The sequence below is a fragment of the Rhinolophus ferrumequinum genome, chromosome 12 (assembly GCF_004115265.2).
Source record: "Rhinolophus ferrumequinum isolate MPI-CBG mRhiFer1 chromosome 12, mRhiFer1_v1.p, whole genome shotgun sequence".
Classification (NCBI taxonomy): Eukaryota; Metazoa; Chordata; class Mammalia; order Chiroptera; family Rhinolophidae; genus Rhinolophus; species Rhinolophus ferrumequinum.
The window spans coordinates 73,108,733-73,132,664 of record NC_046295.1 but is presented as its reverse complement, the minus strand read 5'-3'; the positions used below and the strand labels follow the sequence as shown (position 1 = coordinate 73,132,664).

The window sequence follows — 23,932 nt, the reverse complement described above, 5'->3', positions numbered from 1 at the left end:
ATTTGCTTTGTTCTGAAATTGCCCTACCAGGGCCCAGCTTAAGAGGCACAAGATTTAACAACCCAGAGGACAACTCCAGATCAAACCAGAGTACTACCAGGTTTGACCTACAAGTGACACACCCAGGGGGAATTCTCTATAGGCACAAGAGCCCATAGAGGCCAAACCACATTTAAACAGTCAACCCTCACGCAGCGGAACACCCTGCGGTGGGCAGAGCCAAGTCTCACAACTAGTCAGCCTGGGAGTTAACCCCACCTACTCACAAGCGAAAAGCAATTAAAGATCTTCTTTAACAGGACAATATACACAACACAAGAGTCACCTTTGGAGCACACACAGAGAAGAAGGACGAAGTAGTGCAAGTCAAATATAAAGGACACATACTACATAAGATAACCCAGCAAGAAATAAGAATTCTAGGGGATCTACCTAACACATCGAAGCAAACACAGAGAGTCAGCCAGAATGGGGAAACAAAGAAACATGTCCCAAATAAAAGAACAGAAGAAACCTCCAGAAATGGAACAAATGAAACAGAGATAAGCAACCTACCAGAGACAGAGTTCAGAACACTGATGATAAGAACATTTAAGGAGCTTAGAGACGACATAAAGAAGGATGTAGAAATCATAATGAACAAACAGTTAGAACTAAAGAACACAATTACCGAAATAAAGAACTCACTTGAAGGAATTAACAGGAGGTTAAATGAAGCAGAGGATCGAATCAGCGACTTAGAAGACAAGTTAGCAGAGATCACCCAAACAGAACAACAGAAAGAAAAAAGAATAAAAAGCAATGAAGGTGGTTTAAGAGACCTCTGGGATAACATCAAGCGCAACAACATGTGCATCATAGGAATATCAGAAGGTGAACAGAGGAAGCAAGGGATTGAGAACATATTTGAAGTAATAATGTCGGAAAACTTCCCTAACCTGATGAAGGGAACCAACATACAAGCCCAGGAAGTGCAGAGAGTTCCAACCAGGATTAACCCAAACAGGCCCACACCAAGACACATTATAGTTAAAATGGCAAAGGTTAAAGACAAAGAGAGAATCCTAAAAACAGCAAAAGAAAGACAGAGGGTTACATACAAGGGAACTCCCATGAGATTATCAAATGACTTTTCTACAGAAACACTGAAAGCCGGGAGGGAGTGGCAGGCCATACTCAAAGTGATGGAAAACAGAGGCCTACAACCTAGATTGCTTTATCCAGCAAGGCTATCATTTAAAGTTGATGGGGAGATAAAGAGCTTCCCAGAAAAGAATAAGCTAAAGGAATTTATTACCACCAAGCCAGCATCGCAAGAAATACTAAAAGGACTTGTGTAAATAGAAGACAGATGAAAACAATCTAACTACAAATTTAAAAATGGCAATAACTATGTACCTATCAAAAATCACTTTAAATGTAAATGGATTAAATGCTCCAATCAAGAGACATAGGGTGGCTGAGTGGATAAGAAAGCAAGACCCTTGTATATGCTGTATACAAGAGACTCACCTCAGATCAAAGGACACACAGGCTGAAAGTGAAGGGTTGGAGTAAGATATTTCATGCAAGTGGAAATGAGAAAAAAGCTGGAGTAGCAATACTCATATCTGACAAAATAGACTTTAAAATGAAGAACATATTAAAAGATGAAGATGGGCAATATATAATAATAAAGGGATAGATCCAACAAGAGGACATAACCCTAGAAAACATCTATGCACCCAACATAGGAGCACCTAAATATATAACAGATATTGACTGACATAAACACAGAGATCAACAATAACACTATCATTGTAGGGGACTTCAACACACTTCTGACAACAAGGGACAGGTCTTCCAGACAGAAAATCATTATGGGAACAACAGCCTTAAATGACACATTGGACCACTTGGATTTAATCGATATTTTCAGAGCATTTCACCCCAAAGCTGCAGAATACACATTCTTCTCAAGCGCATATGGAACATTTCCCAAGATAGACAATATGTCAGGCCACAAAACAAGTCTTGATAAATTTAAGAAAATTGAAATCATACCAATTGTCTTCTCTGACCACAGTGGTATGAAATTAGAAATGAACTACAGGAAAAAAACTGGAAGACACACCAATTCATGGAGGCTGAATAACTTATTACTAAATAATGAATGGGTCAACCAGGAGATCAAGGAAGAAATCAAAAGATATCTTGAGACAAACGAAAATGAAAACACAACAACCCAAATACTATGGGATGCCACAACAGCAGTCCTAAGAGGGTAATTCATAGCATTGCAGTCCTACCTAAAGAAACAAGAAATATCACTAACCAACAGTTTATCTTCACACTTAAGGGATCTGGAAAAAGAACAGCAAAATAAGCCCAAAGGGAGTACAAGGAAGGAGATAATGAAGATCAGAGCGGAAATAAATGAAATAGAAACCAAAAAAAAAAATACAAAATATCAATGAATCCAAGATTTGGTTCTTAGAGAAGATAAACAAAATTGACAAACCTTTAGCCAGACTCGTTAAAAAAGAGAGAGAGGACCCAAATTAATAAAATCAGAAATGAAAGAGGAGAAGTGACAACAGACACCACAGAAATACAAAAAATTTTAAGAAATTACTGTGAACAACTATATGCCGATACATTTGACAATCTGGAAGAAATGGACAACTTTCGAGAGGCGTACAACCTTCCAAGGCTAACTCAAGAAGATACAGAAAACCTGAATAGACTGATTACCACCAGGGAAATTGAATCATTCATCAACAATCTCCCAACAAACAAAAGCCTTGGACCAGATGGCTTTACAGGTGAATTTTACAAAACGTTCAAAAACGAATTATCACCTATTTTCCTCAAGTTCTTCCAAAAAATCCAGAAGGATGGAAGACTCCCAAACACTTTTTACGAAGCCACTATCACCCTGATCCCAAAATCAGACACAGACACCACAAAAAAAGAAAACTACAGGCCGATATCGCTAATGAACATTGATGCAAAAATCCTCAACAAAATATTAGCGAACAGAATTCAGCAATACATTAAAAAGATCATACACCATGATCAAGTGGGATTCATCCCTTGTATGCAAGGGTGGTTCAAAATCCGCAAATCAATTAATGTGATACACCACATTAACAAAATGAAAAATAAACATCACATGATCATATCAGTAGATGCAGAAAAAGCATTTGATAAAATCCAGCAGCCATTTATGATAAAAACCCTTAAGAAAGTGGGACTAGAAGGATCATATCTCAACATAACAAAGGCAATATATGATAAACCCACAGCTAACATCATACTCAATGGGGAAAAGCTAAAACCATTCCCCTTAAGATCAGGAACAAGGCAAGGTTGCCCACTTTCTCCACTTCTATTCAACATAGTGCTGGAAGTTCAAGCCACAGCAATCAGACAAGAAAAAGAAATAAAAGGCATCCAAATGGGTAAGGAGGAAGTAAAATTGTCATTATATGCAGATGATATGATACTATATGTAGAGAACCCTAAAGACTCCACCAACTATTAGAGCTGATAGATGAATTTAGTAATATAGCAGGATACAAAATTAATATTCAGAAATCAGTTGTGTTTGTATATACCAATAATAAAACATCAGAAAGAGAAATTAAAAAAACAATCCCATTCACAATTGCTCCAAAGACTATAAAATACCCGGGAATAAATTTAACCAAAAAAGTAAAAAATCTGTACTCAGAAAATTATAAGACACTGAGGAAAGAAATGAAAGAAGATACAAATGGATGGAAACACATACCATGTTCATGGATAGAAATAATTAATATAGTTAAAATGTCCATACTGCCTAAGGCAATATACATATTCAATGCAATTCCTATCAAACTACCAATGACGTTTTTCACAGAAATAGAACATATAATCCTAAAATTTATATGGCACCATAAAAGACCCCAGATGGCCTCAGCAATCTTGAGAAATAAGAACAAAGTGGGAGGTATACCAACACCTGACATCAAATTATACTACAAGGCTACAGTAATCAAAACAGCATGGTACTGGCATAAAAACAGACACATAGATAAATGGAATAGAATAGAGAGTCCAGAAATAAATCCATGCCTATACGGCCATTTAATCTATGACAATGGAAGAAAGAATGTACGGTGGGGTAAAGACAGTCTATTCAATAAATGGTGCTGGGAAACCTGGACAGAAACATGCAAAAAAATGAAGCTGGACCACCTCCTTACACCATATACAATAATAAATTCAAAATGGCTTAAAGACTTAAATGTAAGATCTGAAACCATAAAATTCCTAGAAGAAAATACAGGAAGAAACTTCACAGACATTACCGGGGTAAGATTTTTACTGATATATCCCCTTACGCGAGGGAAGTAAGAGAAAAAATAAACATGTGCGATTATATCAAACTAAAAAGTTTTTTCACAGCAAAGGAAACCATCAATAAAACAAAAAGGGATCCTACTGAATGGGAAAAGATATTTGCCAATGATGTATCTGATAAGGGGTTAATATCACAAATTTATAAAAAAAACTCACTCAACTCAACTCCAAAAAAACAAACAACCCAATTAAAAAATGGGCAGAGGACATGAAGAGACATTTTTCTAAAAAGGATATACAGATGGCAAACAGACATATGAAGAAATGCTCAACCTCACTAACCATCAGAGCAATACAAATAAAAACCACAATGGGATACCACCTCACCCCAGTCAAAATGGCTATCATCAATAAATCAACAAACAACAAGTGCTGGTGTGGATGAGGAGAAAAGGGAACGCTTGTGCACTATTGGTGGGATTGCAGATTGGTGTAGCCACTATGGAAAACACTATGGAGGTATCTCAAAAATCTGAAAATGGAACTACCCTATGATCCAGTAATTCCACTCCTAGGTATCTATCCGGAGAAATCCAAAACTCCAATTCAAAAATCTTTATGCACTCCTATGTTTATTGCAGCACTGTACACGATAGCCAAGACATGGAAACAACCAAAATGCCCATCGGTAGATGACTGGATTAAGAAACTGTGGTACATTTATACAATGGAGTATTATGCAGCCATAAAGAAGAAAGAAATCTTACCATTTGCAACAACATGGATGGAGCTAGAGAACATTATGTTAAGTGAAATAAGTCAGACAGAGAAAGACAAATACCATATGATCTCACTTATATGCGGAATCTAGAGAAAAGAATAAGTGAATGAACTAATTAGAAACAGTTTTGGAGACATATAGGAAAAACTGAGGGCTGCTAGGTGGGCGGGGGCGTGAGGATAAGGGGGAAGGTGAGGGGATTAGAAAACAGTCAGTAACCACAAGATGGCCATGGGGTTGTGAAGATTAATTTGGGGAATGTAATCAATAATGTTGTAAAGATTTTGTAGGGTATCTGATGGACACGTATCCCATTTGGGAGACCACCTCAGGGATGACGTAGATGCCTGATCACTGCACTGTGCACCTGAAGCTGAACAATAATGAATGCCAACTATAATTTTATATATATGTACATATATGTATGTATATATTTACAAGAAGTGGAGTACAGCATTATGAATAGAGACAGTGGAAATGTAATGGCTCTGTGCGATGTTAGAGGGATAGTGGATGGGGAGAGGGGGGTACACACAGTGTGAGGGATATAAATGATAAACATCTAAGTATTACTTTGTGTTGCACACCTGAAACTAATAAAAAAATAAAATACAGAGGGTATCAAAAAATGTATACAGATTTTAAGAAAGCAAAAAACTACTAAAATTGTAATACTCGATATATTCATATCCCGGTAACAAAAGATGAATACAAGTCATGTATATACATTGTTTGGCACTCCCGGTATATAAATATAAAAGAACAATTCTGTAATGTTAATTACTACTGAAAATATGTGAATAAACTCAACTGATTTAAGCAAGAATCATCAATGGATGCTAAAACCATTAGCTAGAAAGTTGTTGAGGAATAGGACATGTGGAAGTTGCTAAAGTATAACCCCAAAGATTACTTGCTAAATGCAAAGAGAAAGCTCTACTTTTAGATAATGCTACTTTTACAAATGAGAAATCCAGTGGTTTAACGTCAGGTAAACCATCTTAACCAAGTGATCACACTTCCCAGAAAGAAGGGAACATCCAACCAGTTATAAGGTGCCTCCTGATTTAGCTGAAGATTTCTAGTAGAGAAAGTCTTTTCATATTTTTATCTTGAGGTGCAGTGGTTTAGTACATATGTGTACATGTGGCTGTACACACATGCACGTGAAATAAGAGGCCCAGGGTTCTAGTATAGTTATACTAATTACTTTTCTATATAAGACATTGGCCACACTATTTAGTCTTTCAGACATCAGCTTATTCATTTATAAAATAATAACTTCATAAAAGATTTTAAAGTCTATTTGGAAATAAAAATTCCATAAATTTACAGTTTTAAGAATGCTGAGTTGAAAGAAAAAAAAAAGAATGCTTAGCTGGTGTTTTATTCATCTTATGTTATTATTTGAAAAATCTGGTGTTAGACTATTTTCTTCCTTTTTTAGTAAATGATATCTGAAAATTTAAATCCAAGTAAGCCATCTTTCCTTCCCCACTGATTTCAAAAGTTTCTTCTCTAATATGATGCCATCTTAATATAACAATCTCCACAGTTGGGAAGGTTTCCAAGCTAAAAAGGATTTACTGAGTCACCAGATAAATTTAGTGAAAGGAAAAAGAATCAGTTTTTAAACATGTATTTTTAAAAACATTTCTATAATTGTTTTCCCATACTTACAGCAATAAACAGAAACTGCATATTGTATATTTAAAAAATTTAGCCTGCAGCATTATTTCCTTTTCTGTCTAATGAGAACTGCAAAGGGGTTAAAATTTTTAATTACACTTAATATAAGTAAAAACTAAAAATACTCTTACAGAAAGACAAAAGGAGCATTTTCTATGGAAAGAACCCTGTCTGAGACTCTTAGAAAGTTTAGGTATGTATCTTTTTCACACGAAAGCCCATAAAATCTACTATTTCACATCTTTGGTTCTATAAATGAGAATATTATCCTCATTGGATCGCTAAGAAAATAGGTTAAGACAGAAAAAGTGAAAGTAGTGCGTAGAGTGATGGTCACAGCAGGGCCTCAATTAATGGCAGCTGCTATTACCTTTTAATGCCCTGAATGTAAAAGAGGAAATCAATAAATTTATTATGTCACAATGGATGAGATTAACAGTGCTCTACTTGCTCTACGAGAGCAAAAAGTTGGTCAAATTCTTCTCACTCTCTCTCTCCTTACCCACTCTTCACCCCCTCACACAAGCTCCCCCACCCCCAATAAGACTTATCCAAATAAGGAGAAAAATGAAAGATTAATCTCAGGAATTCCCTGCCCTCCTCCCAGCTTCTACATATAAACTTCGATTTTTTGCAAAAAAAAATATTGACAACTCAGCCTGTTTAGCTTGTAACCTTAACATAGAGTCTAGAGTAGCCTATCAGGCTACGTATGAGGTATACATATTTTGGGGGCTAGTTTACCCTGCCAAGTCATTGGTTAGCCTAATTAGACACATTATTCTAGACCAAAGTACAGAAGTAATATTCCTGTAAGTCCATACAATCTTTGAATCCAAGGCTGTGTAAGATAAGCTCTGAAGGGGTTAAGCAAAATCAGGGAATCTTACTTATGTTCAATAAGAGAAGATAAACAGATAGAACTCTTTATATTCTCTTTAGTTAAAAAGAACATCTTTTTTACAAATAGATTCATACTAAAAACATTACACAATTAATTTCTCTATCATCTTTTACTCTAGAAACTGTTATGAATCATTCTTACTCCCTAAACTTTTAAAATGATGCTTGTAAATTGGTTTTCTTTCCGAAGCATTCTTCCGCTGAGGCTGATCCTCTACATAATCAGTGCTATTCTGATTTCATGACTTAGTATTTTCATCCTTCCTCTGTCCCACTGAGGTTCCATGGTTCCTCTCAATAATAATAGCTAAAATGTATAAAGAACATACTAAGTGCTAGGAACTATTCCAAGTGTGTTGCATAGTTTCTCAGTCAATGTCACAATAACACCCTGAGGAAGATTCTATCATTGCCTTTTTACAGCTCAGTAAACTGAGGCTTCAAAGAGAGTTGAAGGAACTTGCTCAAAGTCCTAAAGCTAGTCAATGGTAAGATCCACCTACTCTGACCCCCTGCTGATCCTCTGGTCCTATCACAGTGAAGAGGTGGGAGAATAGAACCGGGACCCATGTTTACTTTCTGTCTCTTAAGACAACACTAAACGGAAATCTCTATTCCTGTTCTACTTGCTACCTTTTTCTAACTATAACCAAAATGGCTAACATGATTATACAGAACCAAAATATTTGTTGTTGTACAGTAGAACATTCAACTAAATCCACATACAACATTATAATACTGTATAATGGAAGATCAAAGTTACATGTAAATAAAGTCAATTGAACAGATATTTATTGAGAAACACTATGTTCTTGATGCTTGGGATAAATCAGTGAACAAGACAGATTAGGAGTATTGCCTTAGTAGAGGTTTCTAATATGGAAAACAGATAAACAAGTATATTATGCAGTATATTGGAAAATAACAGCCTTGTAAAAAATTTTTAAATATTATCAGTTGGGGGTTTGGCAGTACCAGTACCAGTGGAAGAGCAGGCAAACTGCAGTGTTAAATGGGGGTAGTCACAAGTTGCTGAGAAGTAAATCTGAGCAAAGACTTGAAGATGAGGATTTGAAGGAGGTGAAAAATAGCAAGTGGGATCAAGGGGAAGAGTATTTTAGGCAGAAGAAACAGTTAATAGCAAAGGTCCTAAGACCATGGTTAGAGCAGAGGAAGCAAGCAAGAAGGAAGAAGAGTAAGAGAGAAATTAGTTTATGATGCAATAGGCAGCAGATCAGGTAGGGTTTTATAAGCCATTGTAAGGACTTTGGCTTTTAAGAAGTAAAATACGGTTAGAGGGTTTTGAGCAGAAAAATGATATGATCTGACCTTAGGATGCTATGTTGAGAATGTATCAAAAGGGGACAAAAACAGAAACAGGGAGATGAGTGCAAAAGGCTACAATAATTAAGATAAGAGCAATGAGTCAGATGAGGTTAGCATAATCTAGGTGGTAAAAAGTGGTCAGATTCTAGATATGCTTTGAAAGTAAACAGAATGTCATGACAGACTAGATGTAGGGTGTGAAAACTAAAACAGCAAAATTCTTGGCCTAAGCAACTAATATGAGAATATGCTCATGAACTGAGATAGTAAAGACAGAAGAGAGAGAACATTTTAGGGGTGGGGGGATGAGACAATGAGACCTTTTCGGACGTGGTAAATTTGAGATGTCCTGAAAGGAAAGTGTAAGAGGTATATTTAAGGAAAAGGGAGCAATCACCTAGATCAAATACTGCTGACAGGTCAAGTAAGATAAAGACTCAGACTGACCACTGGATTTAGCAAGTTAGGTCATCGTAAAATTGGTTTCTTTCTAGTAGTTTTGATACAAAGAAAAGCAAAAACAAAAAACAAAAAGACTTGAGGCAACTTGGGCATGACAAGCTAAATGAAAGGAACAGAGATTTTATCTGCTGCCCACAAGAAAGAGTATGGAGTTTGACTTTGATCATATTAACTGATAGATATTTAAAAGCAGACACTCAGAAAACAATAAGAGTCTCTACAATCTATCATTAAAAATGTCTAATACATGATGTAATACAGAATTGTACACCTGAAATCCATGTAACTTTACTAACAATTGTCACCCCAATAAACTTTAATTTAAAAAAATGTCTAATACATAATCCCAAATTACTAGACAAATAAAGAAACAGGAAAAGGTGACTCAGACATTAGAATTAGCAGTCAAGAATTTTTAAAGTAGCTATATTATAATTATGCTCAAGGATATAAAATAAAATCTGTTGAAAAGAGGAAATCTCGTAAAAAAAAACACCCCAGAAACTATAAAAAAAGAACCAAATGGAAATTCCAGGAATAAAAAATGTGTAATCTGAAACTAAAAAAAAAAAAAAATTCACTCAATAGGCTTAACAGCAGATTGGACATGAGAAAAGACAGAATCAAGTGAACTTTAGATAGGTCAACAAAAGTATCGTATCTGAAGAAAAACACAAAAGATTTGAAGAAATAAATAGAGCCTCAGAGATCTGTGTGATAATACCAAAAGGTCTAAAACACATATAACTGGAATCTCATAAGGAGAGAAGTGAGAGATGGGTCAGGAAAAGGGCTGAAAGAAATAATGAGCCAGATTTGCCTTGAAATTGTTAAAAATAAATAAATAACAAAACAAAACATAAGTTTAAAAATTCAAGAAGCCCAAGCAAGACAAAAGGGAAGAAAAACACACCTAAGCACATCACAGTTAAATACCTAAAAACCAAAAATAAAAAATAACTTAAAAGCAGCCACAGAAAAACGACTCATCATACACACAGCAGTAACACTATAAATGTATGCTGACTTATCATCAAAAACAATGGGAGCAGGAAGACTGTCGGATGACATTTTTAAAGTGCTGTAAGAAAAAACACTCAACCCAGAATCCTATATCCAGTGAAAATATCCTACTGGAATAAAAGTGAAATAAAGACGTTTTCAGATAAAGAAGTTTAAAACTTATGTTTTTAGTAGATCTGCTGCTAAAAGAAAAGTTAAAAGAATTTTCTGCAGGTAGAAGGTAAGTGAGACAGATGGAAGCTTGGTTCTTCAGGAAGAAATGAAGAGCAATAAAAATGATAAATAGGTAAAAATAAAAAACAATTTTTTCCTCTTAATACATTTAAAATACATAACTGTTTTAAAGATCTCACTGACAGCTTAATGATAAATCAGCCTCAGAATTCGTTTCTCCTTTCTTACCTCCCCCACAATATTTATAGAGAAGTTCAGTACCTGTTTTAGTTTCAAAAAGAAATTTTCGGTAGTACTACGTTTGCTGAAGGGCCAGAATAATCTTTCATTAGGTGAGCAAACTCGGACTTTTGTTTCTAGGAGAAATCGAACAGGCTCCTGTACTTCTGTTATTACCAGATCAACAGCTGTGGTCATAAACAGCACTTTATCTAGAGAGAGGGCGAGAAGCAAATAAAAAAAAGGAAATATATTTGCTCATATGACTAATGCAAAAGTAATTACTTTTATTATAACTTTTAAGGTATCTTAAGGTAATCCATTAACTATTATAAATAAGAATCTAAAATAATCAAACAAACCACTGTTTTGAACAATTTTTTTCTATATTGAGAATTCTTTTCTTGGGTAGATTCTTTGAAGTGGAATTAATGAAAACAGTGTATGAGTACACTTAAAGCTTATGAAATGTACAGTCAGGTTGTTTTACAAAACTAACATATGATTGCTTTATGTCCCTCTCACCAACATTGGGAATTCCCAACTTTTAAAATCTTGGTTAACAATAGTAATTGTTTACATCCGTTATCCATTTATCTACAGTGCTATGGATAACCCAAAAAAAAAAAAAAAGAGGAGGAGGAGGAGGAGGAGGAAGAGGAGAAGAAGGAAAATAAATGCTCAGTAAGTCACTAGGTTAAGCAAATAATTTTACATTTTCAGAATAGGATATTATGTAACCATTAAACAACATTCATGAAGAGTATGAGATATCTTGAAAAAGGTTGTTAATGCATAGAAAAGGTTGTTTATGCATAGAAGGTGAAGCCACACAAGAAACTTTTTATAGTGGCCCCTTTAGAGTGGGGCCCTGGGCTCTGTGGTTGATTTTTACTTTTCTCTACATATTCTTTTTCACCATATGTGCATATATTATTTCTCCACAAAAATAAATACAATTTAGAAATCTGTAAATAAATGCATAAATAGAAAAGAAAGCAGGGTAAGAAAAAAATGAGAAGAGAGGGAGGAAAAAATAAGTGAAGAAAAATGATACTTTGTTTATAGGTCAAATTTAATAAACTCAAAGAACTATTCAAATTATTTGGTTTCACCAGAATTAGGTTAACTCTTCAAATTCATAAAATATGGGGTCTTAAGCTCTAGGTATCTTCTTGGGATTAAAATTTCTGTCCACGATGTCAGGAATCTACACTACCTTTAGGAGTTTCTTCATTTACAACTTGAAAATGTGGGGATTTGGGGTTCCAGCTCCCAGTGATAACGTAAGACTTTCCATCTGAACTTTTGCCCATAGATTCCTAAATAAAAGAGTAAAATGAACATTAATGCCAAAGTAAGGGAAAAAAGAGCTAACCCCATTTTGCTGCCTTTAAAAACAGGAGTTGTGAAATGTAAGAATATGACAGACAATCAGATATTTTAAGGAAAAAAAGGTAGAAATATGTGAACGATTACAGTTAAAATTTAAAATGTGGCAATTATTCTGCAATTGTTCCTGTAAAGTTACAGTAAATATATGCTTATACCAACTTGTACCAACATTAGAAAAATTTACTACCTAAACCTACGTTGAATTCTTCTATCAAGTGAGTAATTAGTACATAAATTTAAGGTTTGAAAATATTTTCATGTAATAGAAATAATACTAATATCACCTACTTTTATAAAGCTCGTGATAGTTTGCAAATAATTCTCACAACTTTTCTTTTGATTCCCACATCAATCCTACATGATAAACAAGAATTATTAACTATTACATAGTCAAGAAACGAGTAAATAGCAAGTCAAATAAATTCCCTTATCTTTGTTTATTTCTTTATAGCTTATAAGAACACCTTCATAAATGTACTTTAACATTAGACTCAGAAGAGATAAAGTAAAACAACCTTTATTGAGGAAATAGTGTATAACCTAAAAACAAAACAAAACAAATCCTTACCAAATCTAACAAGTGCATGTCACTATTTCGTACATCTTTTCCTGGGCTAAGCAGAAGACCAAAACACCTGCAAAAAAAGAACTGACATAAATTTGGAAAAAAGAACATAAAAATGATGTTTAAATTAGGTCACTTCAAAAAAATTCTTATTGATGGAAAAAAGGACGCATTAAAATTATCAATAAATTGCCATTGCCAAAATAATCCTTACTTCTTCAATTTAGATAAGCAAATTCTATGTCTTTGATTATCACATAAAGTTAGCCTATCTGTGGAAGATTTATGCGAGTTAATTGAAAGTGAATGAAAAAGCAAGTACGAAATATTTTGCAAGTACATTTTTGAAGATAGTATATGATTACTCTACTAGATTGATAAAAACTAAAATTTATATTCAAGCTAAACTTAGCAAAAAATGTTTACCTTTCAATGGCAAGTTCTTTATTAGTTGTTTGTTGCACGTTGATGACAATCTTCTTATCGATGCCTTGGCGTAGTTTAAAACATTGTCTGTCCTTATCTTTAGGAACTGCACTGTAGAACAACATGTTTCATTAATTTTGCAAAGTATTTTCTTGTGACATGGACTAGAACAATTTTTGTTATGATTTAAAAATGAGGCACAAAATAATCACAGATCTGATTCTTTTCTGTGACTGTTTTACAAATCGTAACAGAAATTTAAAAACTATCATCTGCCTCTTGATGTGCAAATATCATCACTACTGTATGTAAACGCTAGAAAAACCACTCCTCTGCCCCCTAAAATGTGGCCTTTTTCTTTTTTGTTGCTGTGAAAATTAAATATTTGTAAAGCACCTAGCGTGGCATCCAAGCAGATAGCTGCTCTCAAGAAAATGTTAGTAGTTTTTTTCTTTACTCTCTATAGTCAGTTTTTGACAAATAAATCATTACTGCTGTATCTGTTTAAATATATAAGATACTTAATCATAGATCCTTTGCATTTCAAAACAAGGTGCCTTCAAAAACATCATAGAAATGAAGAAGATATGACCAACAGGAAGCTGTGGCCTAACACTTCCTTAAGCAGTGATAACCTAATTGTAAACCTGTGTAATACAAGCATACCTCATTTTATTGCACTTTGCTTTACTGTGCTTTGCAGATACATTTTTTTACAAATTGAAAGACTGGCAACCCTGTGTCGAGCAAGTCTATCAGTACCATTTTTCCAAAAGCATTTATTCATTTTGTGTCTCTGTGACACATTTTGGTAATTCTTGCAGTATTTGAAATTTTTTCATTAGTATTATATATGTTATGTTTTCATTATTATTATACATGATCTGTAATCAACAATCTTTGATGTTACCACTCTAATTGTTTTAGGACACCACAAACTGCACCCAAATAAGATGGTGAACTTAATCAATACATGTGTGTGTTCTGACTGTTCTACCAACTGGCCGTTACCCCATGTCTCTCCCCTCCTCAGGCCTCCCTATTTCTGAGAGATAATATTAAAATTAGGCCAATTAATAACTCTACAATGGCCTCTAAGTGTTCAAGTGAAAGGAAGAGTCACACATCTCACACTTTAAGTCCAAACCTAGAAATGATTAAGGTGAGAAAAGCATGTCGGAAATTAAGGAAGGCTGAAAGCTAGGTTCTTGTATCAACAATTAGCCAAGTTGTGAATGCAAAGTTCCCGAAGAAAATTGAAAAGTGCTACTCCAGTGACCACACGAATGCTAAAAAAGCAAAACAACCTTATTGCTGACATGGAGAAAGTTTAATGGCATCGATTTAAAAAAAAAACAAAACAAAATCAAACCAGCCAAAACATTCCCTAAGCCAAAGCCTAATCCAGAGCAAGGCCCTAACTCTTCAATTCATTCTATAAAGGATGACAGAAGTGAGAAAGCTGCAGAAGAAAAGTCTGAAGCAGAGGTTGGTTCGTGAGGTTTAAGGAAAGAAGCTGTCTCCATAACATAAAAGTGCAAGGTGAAGCAGCGAGGGCTGATGTAGGAGCTGCAGCAAGTTATCCAGAAGATCTAGTTAAGATAATTAATGAAGGTGGCTACACGAAACAACAATTTTCCATGTAGATGAAACAACTTTGTAGTGGAAGAAGATAGATGCCATCTAGGACTTTCATAGCTAGAGAGGAGAAGTCAATGCCTGGCTTCAAAGTTTCAAAGGACAGGTTAACTCTCTTGTTAGGGAACTAATGTAACTGGTGACTTCAAGACGAAGCCAATGTTTATTTCCAGTCCAAAAATCTTAGGGCCCTTAAGAATTATGCTAAATCTACTCTTTCTGCACTCTAGAAATAGAGCAAGGTGTGCATGATAGCACATCTGTTTACAACATGATTTACTGAATATTTTAAGCCCACTGCTGCAAACTCCTACTGAGAAAAAAAAAGATTTCTTTAAAAATTATTACAGCTCATTGACCATGCACCTAGTCACCCAAGAGCTTCAGCCCATGAATCAAGGAGTAATTTCAAATTCCAAGTCTTAAACTTAAGAAATACTTTTCATAAGGCTATAGCTGCCACAGTGATTCCTCTGATGTATCTGGGCAAAGTAAACGGAAAACCTTTTGGAAAGGATTCACCATTCTAGACGACATTCTAGAACATTCATGATTCCAGGGATGAGGTCAAAATATCAACATTAACAGGAGTTTGGAAGTTAAGTCCAACCTTCCTAGATGAATTTGAGGGATTCAAGACTTCAGTGGAGGAAGTAACTCTAGATGGTGGAAATAGCAAGAGAACTAGAATTAGAAGTGGAACCTGAAGATGTGACTGAACTGCTGCAATCTCATGATAAAATTTCAACCGATGAGGAGCTGTTTCTTTTGGATGAGCAAAAAAAGTGGTTTCTTGAGATGGAATCTACCCTTGGTGAAAATGCTGTGAGATTGTTGAAATGACAAAAAAGGATTTAGAATATTACATAAACTTACTTGGTAAAGCAGTGACAGGGTTTAAGAGGACTGACTCCAATTTTGAAAGAAGGTCTACTGTGGGTAAAATGCTGTCAAACAGCATCACATGCTGTTCGTGAAGGAAGAGTCAGCTGATGTGGCAGACTCCACTGTTGTCTTATTTTAAGAAACTGCCACAGCCACCCCAACCTTCAGCAACCACTACCCTGACCAGTCAGCAGCCATCAATATCAAGACAAGACCCTCCACCAGCAAAAGAATTATGACTCAATGAAGGCTCAGATGGTGGCTAGTATTTTTTCATTAAGGTATGTACATTTTTTAGAATACTGCTATGTAACTTTGCTATAGTACAGTGTGAACATAACCTTCATATGCACTGGTAAACCAAAACATTCACGTGACTTGCTTTATTACAATATGCACTTTACTGCAGTGGTCTGGAATGGAACCTGCAGTATCTCTGAGGGATACCTATAACTATATTATTAATGGTATAGTTTAAATCAGCCTAAGGAAAAAGTGGAAAATATTTTTAAATAACATTTTACCAAATTAATCCCCTAGTCTCCACATACCACTTTTTAGCTCTGTGCTCAAGGCAAATATTTTTAAATAACATTTTACCAAATTAATCCCCTAGTCTCCACATACCACTTTTTATAGCTCTGTGTTCTCAAAGGCAAGCATCTGCCTGAGGCCAACATGCAGCAAACCTAAACTGTACCCTATTACTATACAACTTCAAGATCATGGCAATGGAACCATTAGAAGATTGTAGAAAGGGCTGCAGAAGAGCTCTGAGTACCCATTCAAACTAAAAAGTGGCTCTGAAGAAGTAAAATTAGTTTGAAGCTCATCTGTTATAATACTGAGATTAGAAAATCAAAGATTCTTAGCAAAGCAGTCTAGAAATGACAAACACATACAAAGAAAAACTTTTGCGGGGTGGCCAGTCAGCTCAGTTGTTTAGAGCCCGGTGCTCTTAACAACAAGGTTGCCGTTTCGATCCCCACATGGGCCACTGTGGGCTGCACCCTCCACAACTAGATTGAAACTACTTGACTTGGAGCTGATGGGTCCTGGAAAAACACACTTAAATAAATAAAAATTAAAAAAAAAATCTTTGCATACCAAACTGTTAAATTATTGTGGCTGACAGAATTTTTACCTATAACGTAAGGATAGGTTTCAATTTTCAACTGATAATAGACATACTAGTCTCTGCTCTGTGGATGCTGAAGTGCAAATAAACATACAGCTGACTTTTTTTTAATGAAGTTGATTGTTTTATTATTAAACTTGTTTTCCTGCAAGGCTGTTGCTTCACTGTATAAAAATAGCAACAGCAAAGGCAGTATATTGCAAAATTAAGAACAGTACTGGTGTCATCTGACACGGTAACAACTAACAAAAACTTTTCTCCACTGCTAGTTATTTCCAATGGAAAGGTCATTAAGTATTTTGACCCAAATCCAGACACACATGTAAGCAAGTTACAATATTATATAAGGCTTAAGATAATGTTTTCCTTGAATGACATTAATTTTTATAACTACATTTTGTCACAAATAATTTTAGGAATTCTGAATATTGTAACTGTAGCCTAACCTAAAAATCATAGGGTGTTGTGAAAAAGATGCATATAGTGTTTATCTGCAATCATTAGAAAGTTAAGGAGTATTTTCTTCCAGTAGCACTGTTGTAGTTTCTTTTTCCATTGGTATTGCTAAAAAATTGCTATTTTAAATCTTCTATCAGTCACTAATTTAAGACAACTATGCTAGATTAAGTTGTTTCGTACTACTTTATTCAGGGGCGTTCCAGTCTCACTCCTCAATAGGTTTTATGTACTTCTCATGTTTCTTCATTCGCTCATTAGTTCATCCAGTTCTGAAGGGTTACTCAGTGTCATCTTGAGCAGCCAGCCATCTTCATAACAAGGTCTGTTGACAAGTCCTGGATTTTCTGCAAGAGCTTCATTCATTTCAGTTACTCTCCTGATAGAGGAACATACAGTTGACTCTTGACCAACATGGGGGTTAGGGGTGTCAAACACTTGCCCCCCCCACCCCCGCCATGAAAATCCTCATATAACTTAAATTGGCCCTCTGCATATGTGGATTCCCAACTGGGGATCAAAATTACTGTTTTCGGTTCACCATTGGTTGAATCCACAGATGTGAAACCCAGGGATACAGAGAGCCAACTGTATGTTTATTGAAAAAAATCGGCGTATAAGTGGACCCTCACAGTTCAAACCTGTGTTGTTCCAGGGTCAACTGTAATCTCATCTCTCAGCAGTATTTAAAACAACAATGGAAATAAAACTGTCTCTGGTGTTCTGCTTCTGAGGGCAAGGAAAAGCCACCATAACAGGAAGCAGAGTACAGAGTATAAGCAGTGAAGTTCAGGTCACTGATGTCAAGGAGTCTAGATTATATCTCTGGTCTTGTCATTATATAATTGAATGGATTCAATCAACTTATTTTATATTTAACTAATACTGTATAAATTAAGAAACTGAGGTCCAGGCTTAACTTCCCTGGATTTCTTTACTTATAAAACAAGGATATTATCAAATACTCAGCCTATCTAATGGGTTACTCGGTCGATTAAATAAGACAAAAAAGAAGGACTTTGGATGGTATAAATGAAAATGCTCCATCTTCCTAAGGGCTAAATTGAAAGGCAGGTTTCTAATTTTAATAATGTAAGAATTTTACTTTTTCAGGAATAAAAAGAAGAGCACTAATTCTTGCCACAGCACTTTGCCTATATTCATGTTATTGCAAAACCATATGGTAGAATTACTGGATAAAAGGAACTGCGTTTGACAAGTTCAAATCTGACAAAGGCAGGAATACTTTTCACTGATTTCATCACTATTTTAGGTTACACAACACTACTTTCTACTATAAACTACAAATTCAGTAAAACCATGCAACAAAAAGAGAGCAAAGCCTTAACAAACATGAGAAGCAAATCTGACCATCCAGGAATTGTATGTGTAGCATCTTCTTGGTATAAGTAAGGGTGACTAGAACAGGGATGTTTAATTGCGATCATTCTACCCCGAATATGCATGATTTCAGAAGGAAGAGAAGTTATAGTCGTTCTTCTCTTCTGGTATCTCTTAGAAATCTCTCCTGTTCATAATTGGAATTTACAAACTGGATCTACACAAATATCTTCAATAAATGAAAAAAGTATAGCCAAATACCTGTTTATTTTCTTTGAAAGGAAAAGAAATTATTACAAAGTGTATAGGGCCAGAACGCATACCACAGAAAGCACACCACAGGATTGCTAAGAATAGAAATATGGCTAAAGAAAAAGCACAGAGCGCAAGTCTTACACTTCAGTGCACAAACCAAAGTTGAAACTGTACTGTGCACTAAATTGGCCACCAGATGGCATGACAATTCCAAAGTCTCTGAAGGGACCAACTATTCCAAATGACCCAGTCACTGTGCTTTTTAATTTCAAAGCAAAATACTAGAAATAGTTAATATTGTGATGTAATTTCACTTTACTCATTTTAAGAAGCAGTCATAGAAGAAACTTCTATATGCGACTGCCAATTACAATCCTAAGAAGCACCCATTTTGTGATACGAACTATAGAGAAAATAAATCCAATGACCTTGCAACCATAATATCTTATTTTAAAGTTAGAAAGCATCTTAGAGTCTAGCCACCTCATTTTATAAGGAAACTACTACCCAATACATGTAAAGAAACTTGGAAAAGGTTGCACTGTTAATAGTAGCAATAATTAAGCTAAACCCAACTTTTTATTTCTATTCCAAGGTTCTTTTCACTACTCAAAGAAGCATCATTTTACTTAAAAACCCAAACCACTGATTTCTGACCTTATAGGCAAGGTTAGACTTCAGATACAGACCTCATTTCTCCCCTTCCAATGTGTTCAAATAAACTTTAGTGGCAAAACTTGATTTTAACACCCTTACTATCTTTAGAGTATTAAAACCAACCAACCAACCCAAAACAAACCCCTTGGCAAAACAAATACAGCTATATAAATCCAGCTGACTTAGCTTCTGTCATATTTTGTATCAACTGTCAAACAATTATTTTGAATCTAAAAGAATGTAGCATGACATTTTCCCAAGATTTTAAAAAATTCTTCAAATGTCGCCTCTGCAAATTTATCTATTTCTTTTCCTTTATCACTTACATTTTTAAAAAAAGTCTACCTATAAAAGGAATCACTTTATAGTATGAAAGTTATATAATCTGACCTAAAGTTTCCCTTGAACCACAGATAATATAGCATGTTAATACAATCTCAACAAAAATGAAATAAGATGCCCTACCTAAAATAACCTTTACCATCATCTTCTTTTATTTCTAAAGACACAGAGAAGGTAAAGATGTCACTGTCAGGAGTCTGGGGTGCAGCAGTGGCTGAAAGTGGGGTCTGCTTGGCAGAACGGCGGAAGGCAGTGGCAAAACTGTAAAGTATCCGGCTTACCTACAACCAGACATGGTAGGAGACAGGCTGTTATCACAAGAAATGAAATACTCTTATTAAGGCTGAAGGTTACCTGCTTGTCAAGGGGAGTAATCCTTTTCCCCCACTGATTTCGTATTATCTAATTTGTTAGGCATATAAAGCAAGCAACACTAAAAGGAATTTTAAAAAATTTTAAAAAAGAAATGGCTGTGTACACTAGAAATCCAATAGAAAAATGATTTCCTGAGTATATTTATTACAATAAAAATGATTCCAAAAGCTTAGCTCTAAAAAAACAGTTTGGTAGTGTGTCACTGTTGGAACCAAGATGCTTATCAAACCCAATCAAGAAGCAGCCACCTGACACTCTTAGCAACAACAAAGGTTTGGTTAACCAAACTTTTGTTTATTCAAATTGTAGCCCCTCAGAATGGTATATGTAAAAGCACTAGCAGAGAATTTCATTTTGCGTAGAAGGACCATAATAAATACTGTAATCATTTCAACACAGCAAGGGTACAGGTTAAATTTCACTTGCAGACAGTATTCTCTTAAGGACTTACGGCTTCTTGTATTTCACACCGGAAGACGTGTATCCTGAAGAGTTCTGCATTGTAATGACTTTCAGTGAAAGCAAAACAGTCGCTCTCAGGAGTTCCGTCATGCCCTCTGACACAGAAAAGGATTTTGTAGATAGGATAGTTTGCTATTTCAGTGTTTGTCTGAGGATCTAAGAGTCTGTACAGAAAAAAAGATATAAAGAGATTAGAGGAATTATGGACTATTTTCACTACTTCCATATTGTGATTCAAGGCTCATCTTTCTAGAAGAAGTTCATATAAACCTTTCTTGTTATGCTAATCATATTAACCTTAAGTCTTGATAATTAAGTCATATATGGATTCCTGAAGTTACTGATTACATAATACCATGGTGTTAAAAATTACATAGTTCCATGTTTTAAGGAGGCAATCAGTAAGGCATAAATTCTATCATTCAAGTACACGTTTCTTATATAGTCTAGCTAAATTAAGACTAGATCAATAGGTAAATTAGCTACCCAATAAATCACTAACGTGACTTATCTCCTAAAAAATGACCTAAACTGCTTTATTATTTAAAAAAATAAAAAACTGATGTGTTTGTCAGAGTGAAACGTTATTTTGATGCATGGGAAATAAATAGAGACTGTACTGAATATTAACAAGTAAAGAATAAAAAAGGTTGCCATTCATTGAATATCAAAGGGATGTCATTTGATCAAAATTTTCTTCATTCAACAAATATTTATGTGATACTTATAACATTCCAAGCTCTGTTCTGGGCACTGAAGACAGGACTAAAAAGAAATTATGCAATTTCTTTTTTGCAACTGTGCAACACAAAATGGGTGGGAGCATTGATGGGGAAAGCACAGGAGGCACTGTGCATAATGGAAATACCTAACCCAAGTTCAAATGCACTTTGATAAAAACTCTGAAAATATGCTGCAAGAGAAAATGGTTTTCTCATGACTTTAGAGAATTAAACTATATTAGAACAACGTATAAATTGAGTTGGGGGAATGACTACTGACTAAGAAGCATACAGAAATGATTGCTAAGCAAATTTTATTAAAAGTTTCACATTAATAAATACAATTAAAATTAGGACTTATGAGTCTTTGTAAAATAGTTCTTTATTTTTTTTAATTTTTTTAAAAATAGTTCTTTAAATACTCAAAAAGTACATATGCAGATGACTGGAATATTAAATAATTAACTTTCTACTATCCACATACAGCTACAACTCTACTATGAAAATCCAAAAGCCTTCCAAAGGTAAAGAAACATGCATTCTCATACACCGCTGATAAAAGTATAAACTGGACCAATATTTCTAAATGGCTGTTTGGCAATGTACCACAAGCAATAAACATGTGCAAACCTTTGACCCAGTAAGTCTACTTCTAGGAATTTATAGTTCTATTTCTAAAGAAATTGAAAAAAAAAAAAAAAAAATTTAGGCCAAAAATGCCTATGAGATTTATAAGTATAGGTAAAACACTTATGTGCCCAGATAATAAAAGCTTTATATTTAATAAAAGTACTATTATTAGTACTTTTCTCATAAAAAAACTAAAATGGTTAACAAGAGATTGGTTATTTCTGAATAACCCATCATGTACCACCATAAATTAAAATTATTAATCATATTTATTGATAGGCAAAGAGATTCACAACATAAAACTAAGTGAAGAAAGCATGTTATAAGATGGTAGTGTATAATTCCACTGTTATTAAAAATGTTGATTATAAGAGTTGTATAATTATACCTACACACATATGTAGGGATATACACACTACATAAACACATACAAATACACAAAGAGGATCTTAATAAACTAGGAAGTTAACTGTATTTATCAATGAAAGAGTAAAATTAAGAGTATTTTCTTGAATTTTCACTTGTTTATGTTCTGATTTTTCTGAAATAAGCATGTCCTTTTTGAAATAATGAAAAAAGTTATTTTACTTTAGCTATCTTCATCTGATTATTTAGAATTCTGTCTTTAGCTAGTTAATATAGACATCTGACTAGCTATCTTTAATTGTTGTTATTGTTTTCTACTTATTATAAATAATAACCATTTCTAGAGACTTTTCTGGTCCCCAGTTTCCTCATCTTAAAAATTAAGGGACTGTACTAGAATAGTTAATATTTACCAACAGGTTTCTGTAATTTCCAAAATCAGCATGAAACTCCATATTGAATTAATGTGTCGAGCTACTATTTGTACTGGGGGAACATGGAAAATATAAATTGTTAGGCAGACTCTCAGGTCAACATATTTCCATTATCCCAAAACATTTAAACTTCTAATATGCTACACAGAGTTGGGATAGGGAAGAGTATAAAAAAACTGTTCTAGTAAGTGACTACTTTTCGTAAGGGTCACAATCCTTGGAAGACATGATGACATAAGTGCCAAAAGAATTAAACATTACATGAATTAAAAAAATTGTGTCTTTTGTTCACTACTGCTTCTTTCTAAAACCATAGGTCAGAAATCTGATCAAATATTACAAATATTTCAAGAAGCTGGTTTTACCTCACAGTGCCTTCGGATACATTCGGCACTGACAGGGTTACATCTAGCGAAATCTGACACTGGCTTCTTAAGATGGACATCATCCTTAAGGCTTCCACTTCACTCCTGGGAGCATTCACTGAGGCACAGCCTAAATAAGTTAGTTTGCTGAAAACTACACTGTCCTCATCAGCCACTGGTGTGAAAGGACTAGACCCTTCAGAATCTGAAAGAAATAAGGAAATGGTTATCTTAATTTTATTTAATATTTTGTTGACATGAAAACCAAGCAAAAATCTACAAATTATATTTAGATTCTAAAATTAAGCACTAATGAGATAATATGCCATTGCCCCAGAAGAAATGCCCATTAAAGCGACAAATCTCACCACAATTGTTATCAACACCAAAATTTTCAGATAGTGGCTCTGGTGTCAATCCCAAATCTAAAAGGTAGACTGAGATTCACATTTGATTTACTTTTCTGTTTCTTCCAATTTGTTTTGACTTTATAAAATACCTTCAGTATTTCACCATTCTGAAAAATCCTATGTGTCTTCTTTCTGGTCTGTACTGCTATAATTATTTCTCTCATTCA

The 23,932-nt window shown here is 34.6% G+C and overlaps 1 protein-coding gene across 3 annotated transcripts in view; it reads right to left on the bottom strand.

The window, feature by feature from the left end:
* Positions 1-23,932, bottom strand: part of RABGAP1 (RAB GTPase activating protein 1) — a 145,172-nt gene that overhangs the window by 87,209 nt on the left and 34,031 nt on the right. For all 3 annotated transcript variants that reach the window (XM_033122372.1, XM_033122374.1, XM_033122373.1), the window contains 7 exons: positions 23,356-23,560; positions 20,828-21,002; positions 20,125-20,282; positions 13,290-13,400; positions 12,867-12,933; positions 12,123-12,225; positions 10,946-11,115 (listed from right to left, as the gene is read on the bottom strand). In XM_033122372.1, coding sequence (XP_032978263.1) covers positions 10,946-11,115; positions 12,123-12,225; positions 12,867-12,933; positions 13,290-13,400; positions 20,125-20,282; positions 20,828-21,002; positions 23,356-23,560 — 989 coding nt within the window. The remainder of the gene's footprint in view (positions 1-10,945; positions 11,116-12,122; positions 12,226-12,866; positions 12,934-13,289; positions 13,401-20,124; positions 20,283-20,827; positions 21,003-23,355; positions 23,561-23,932) is intronic.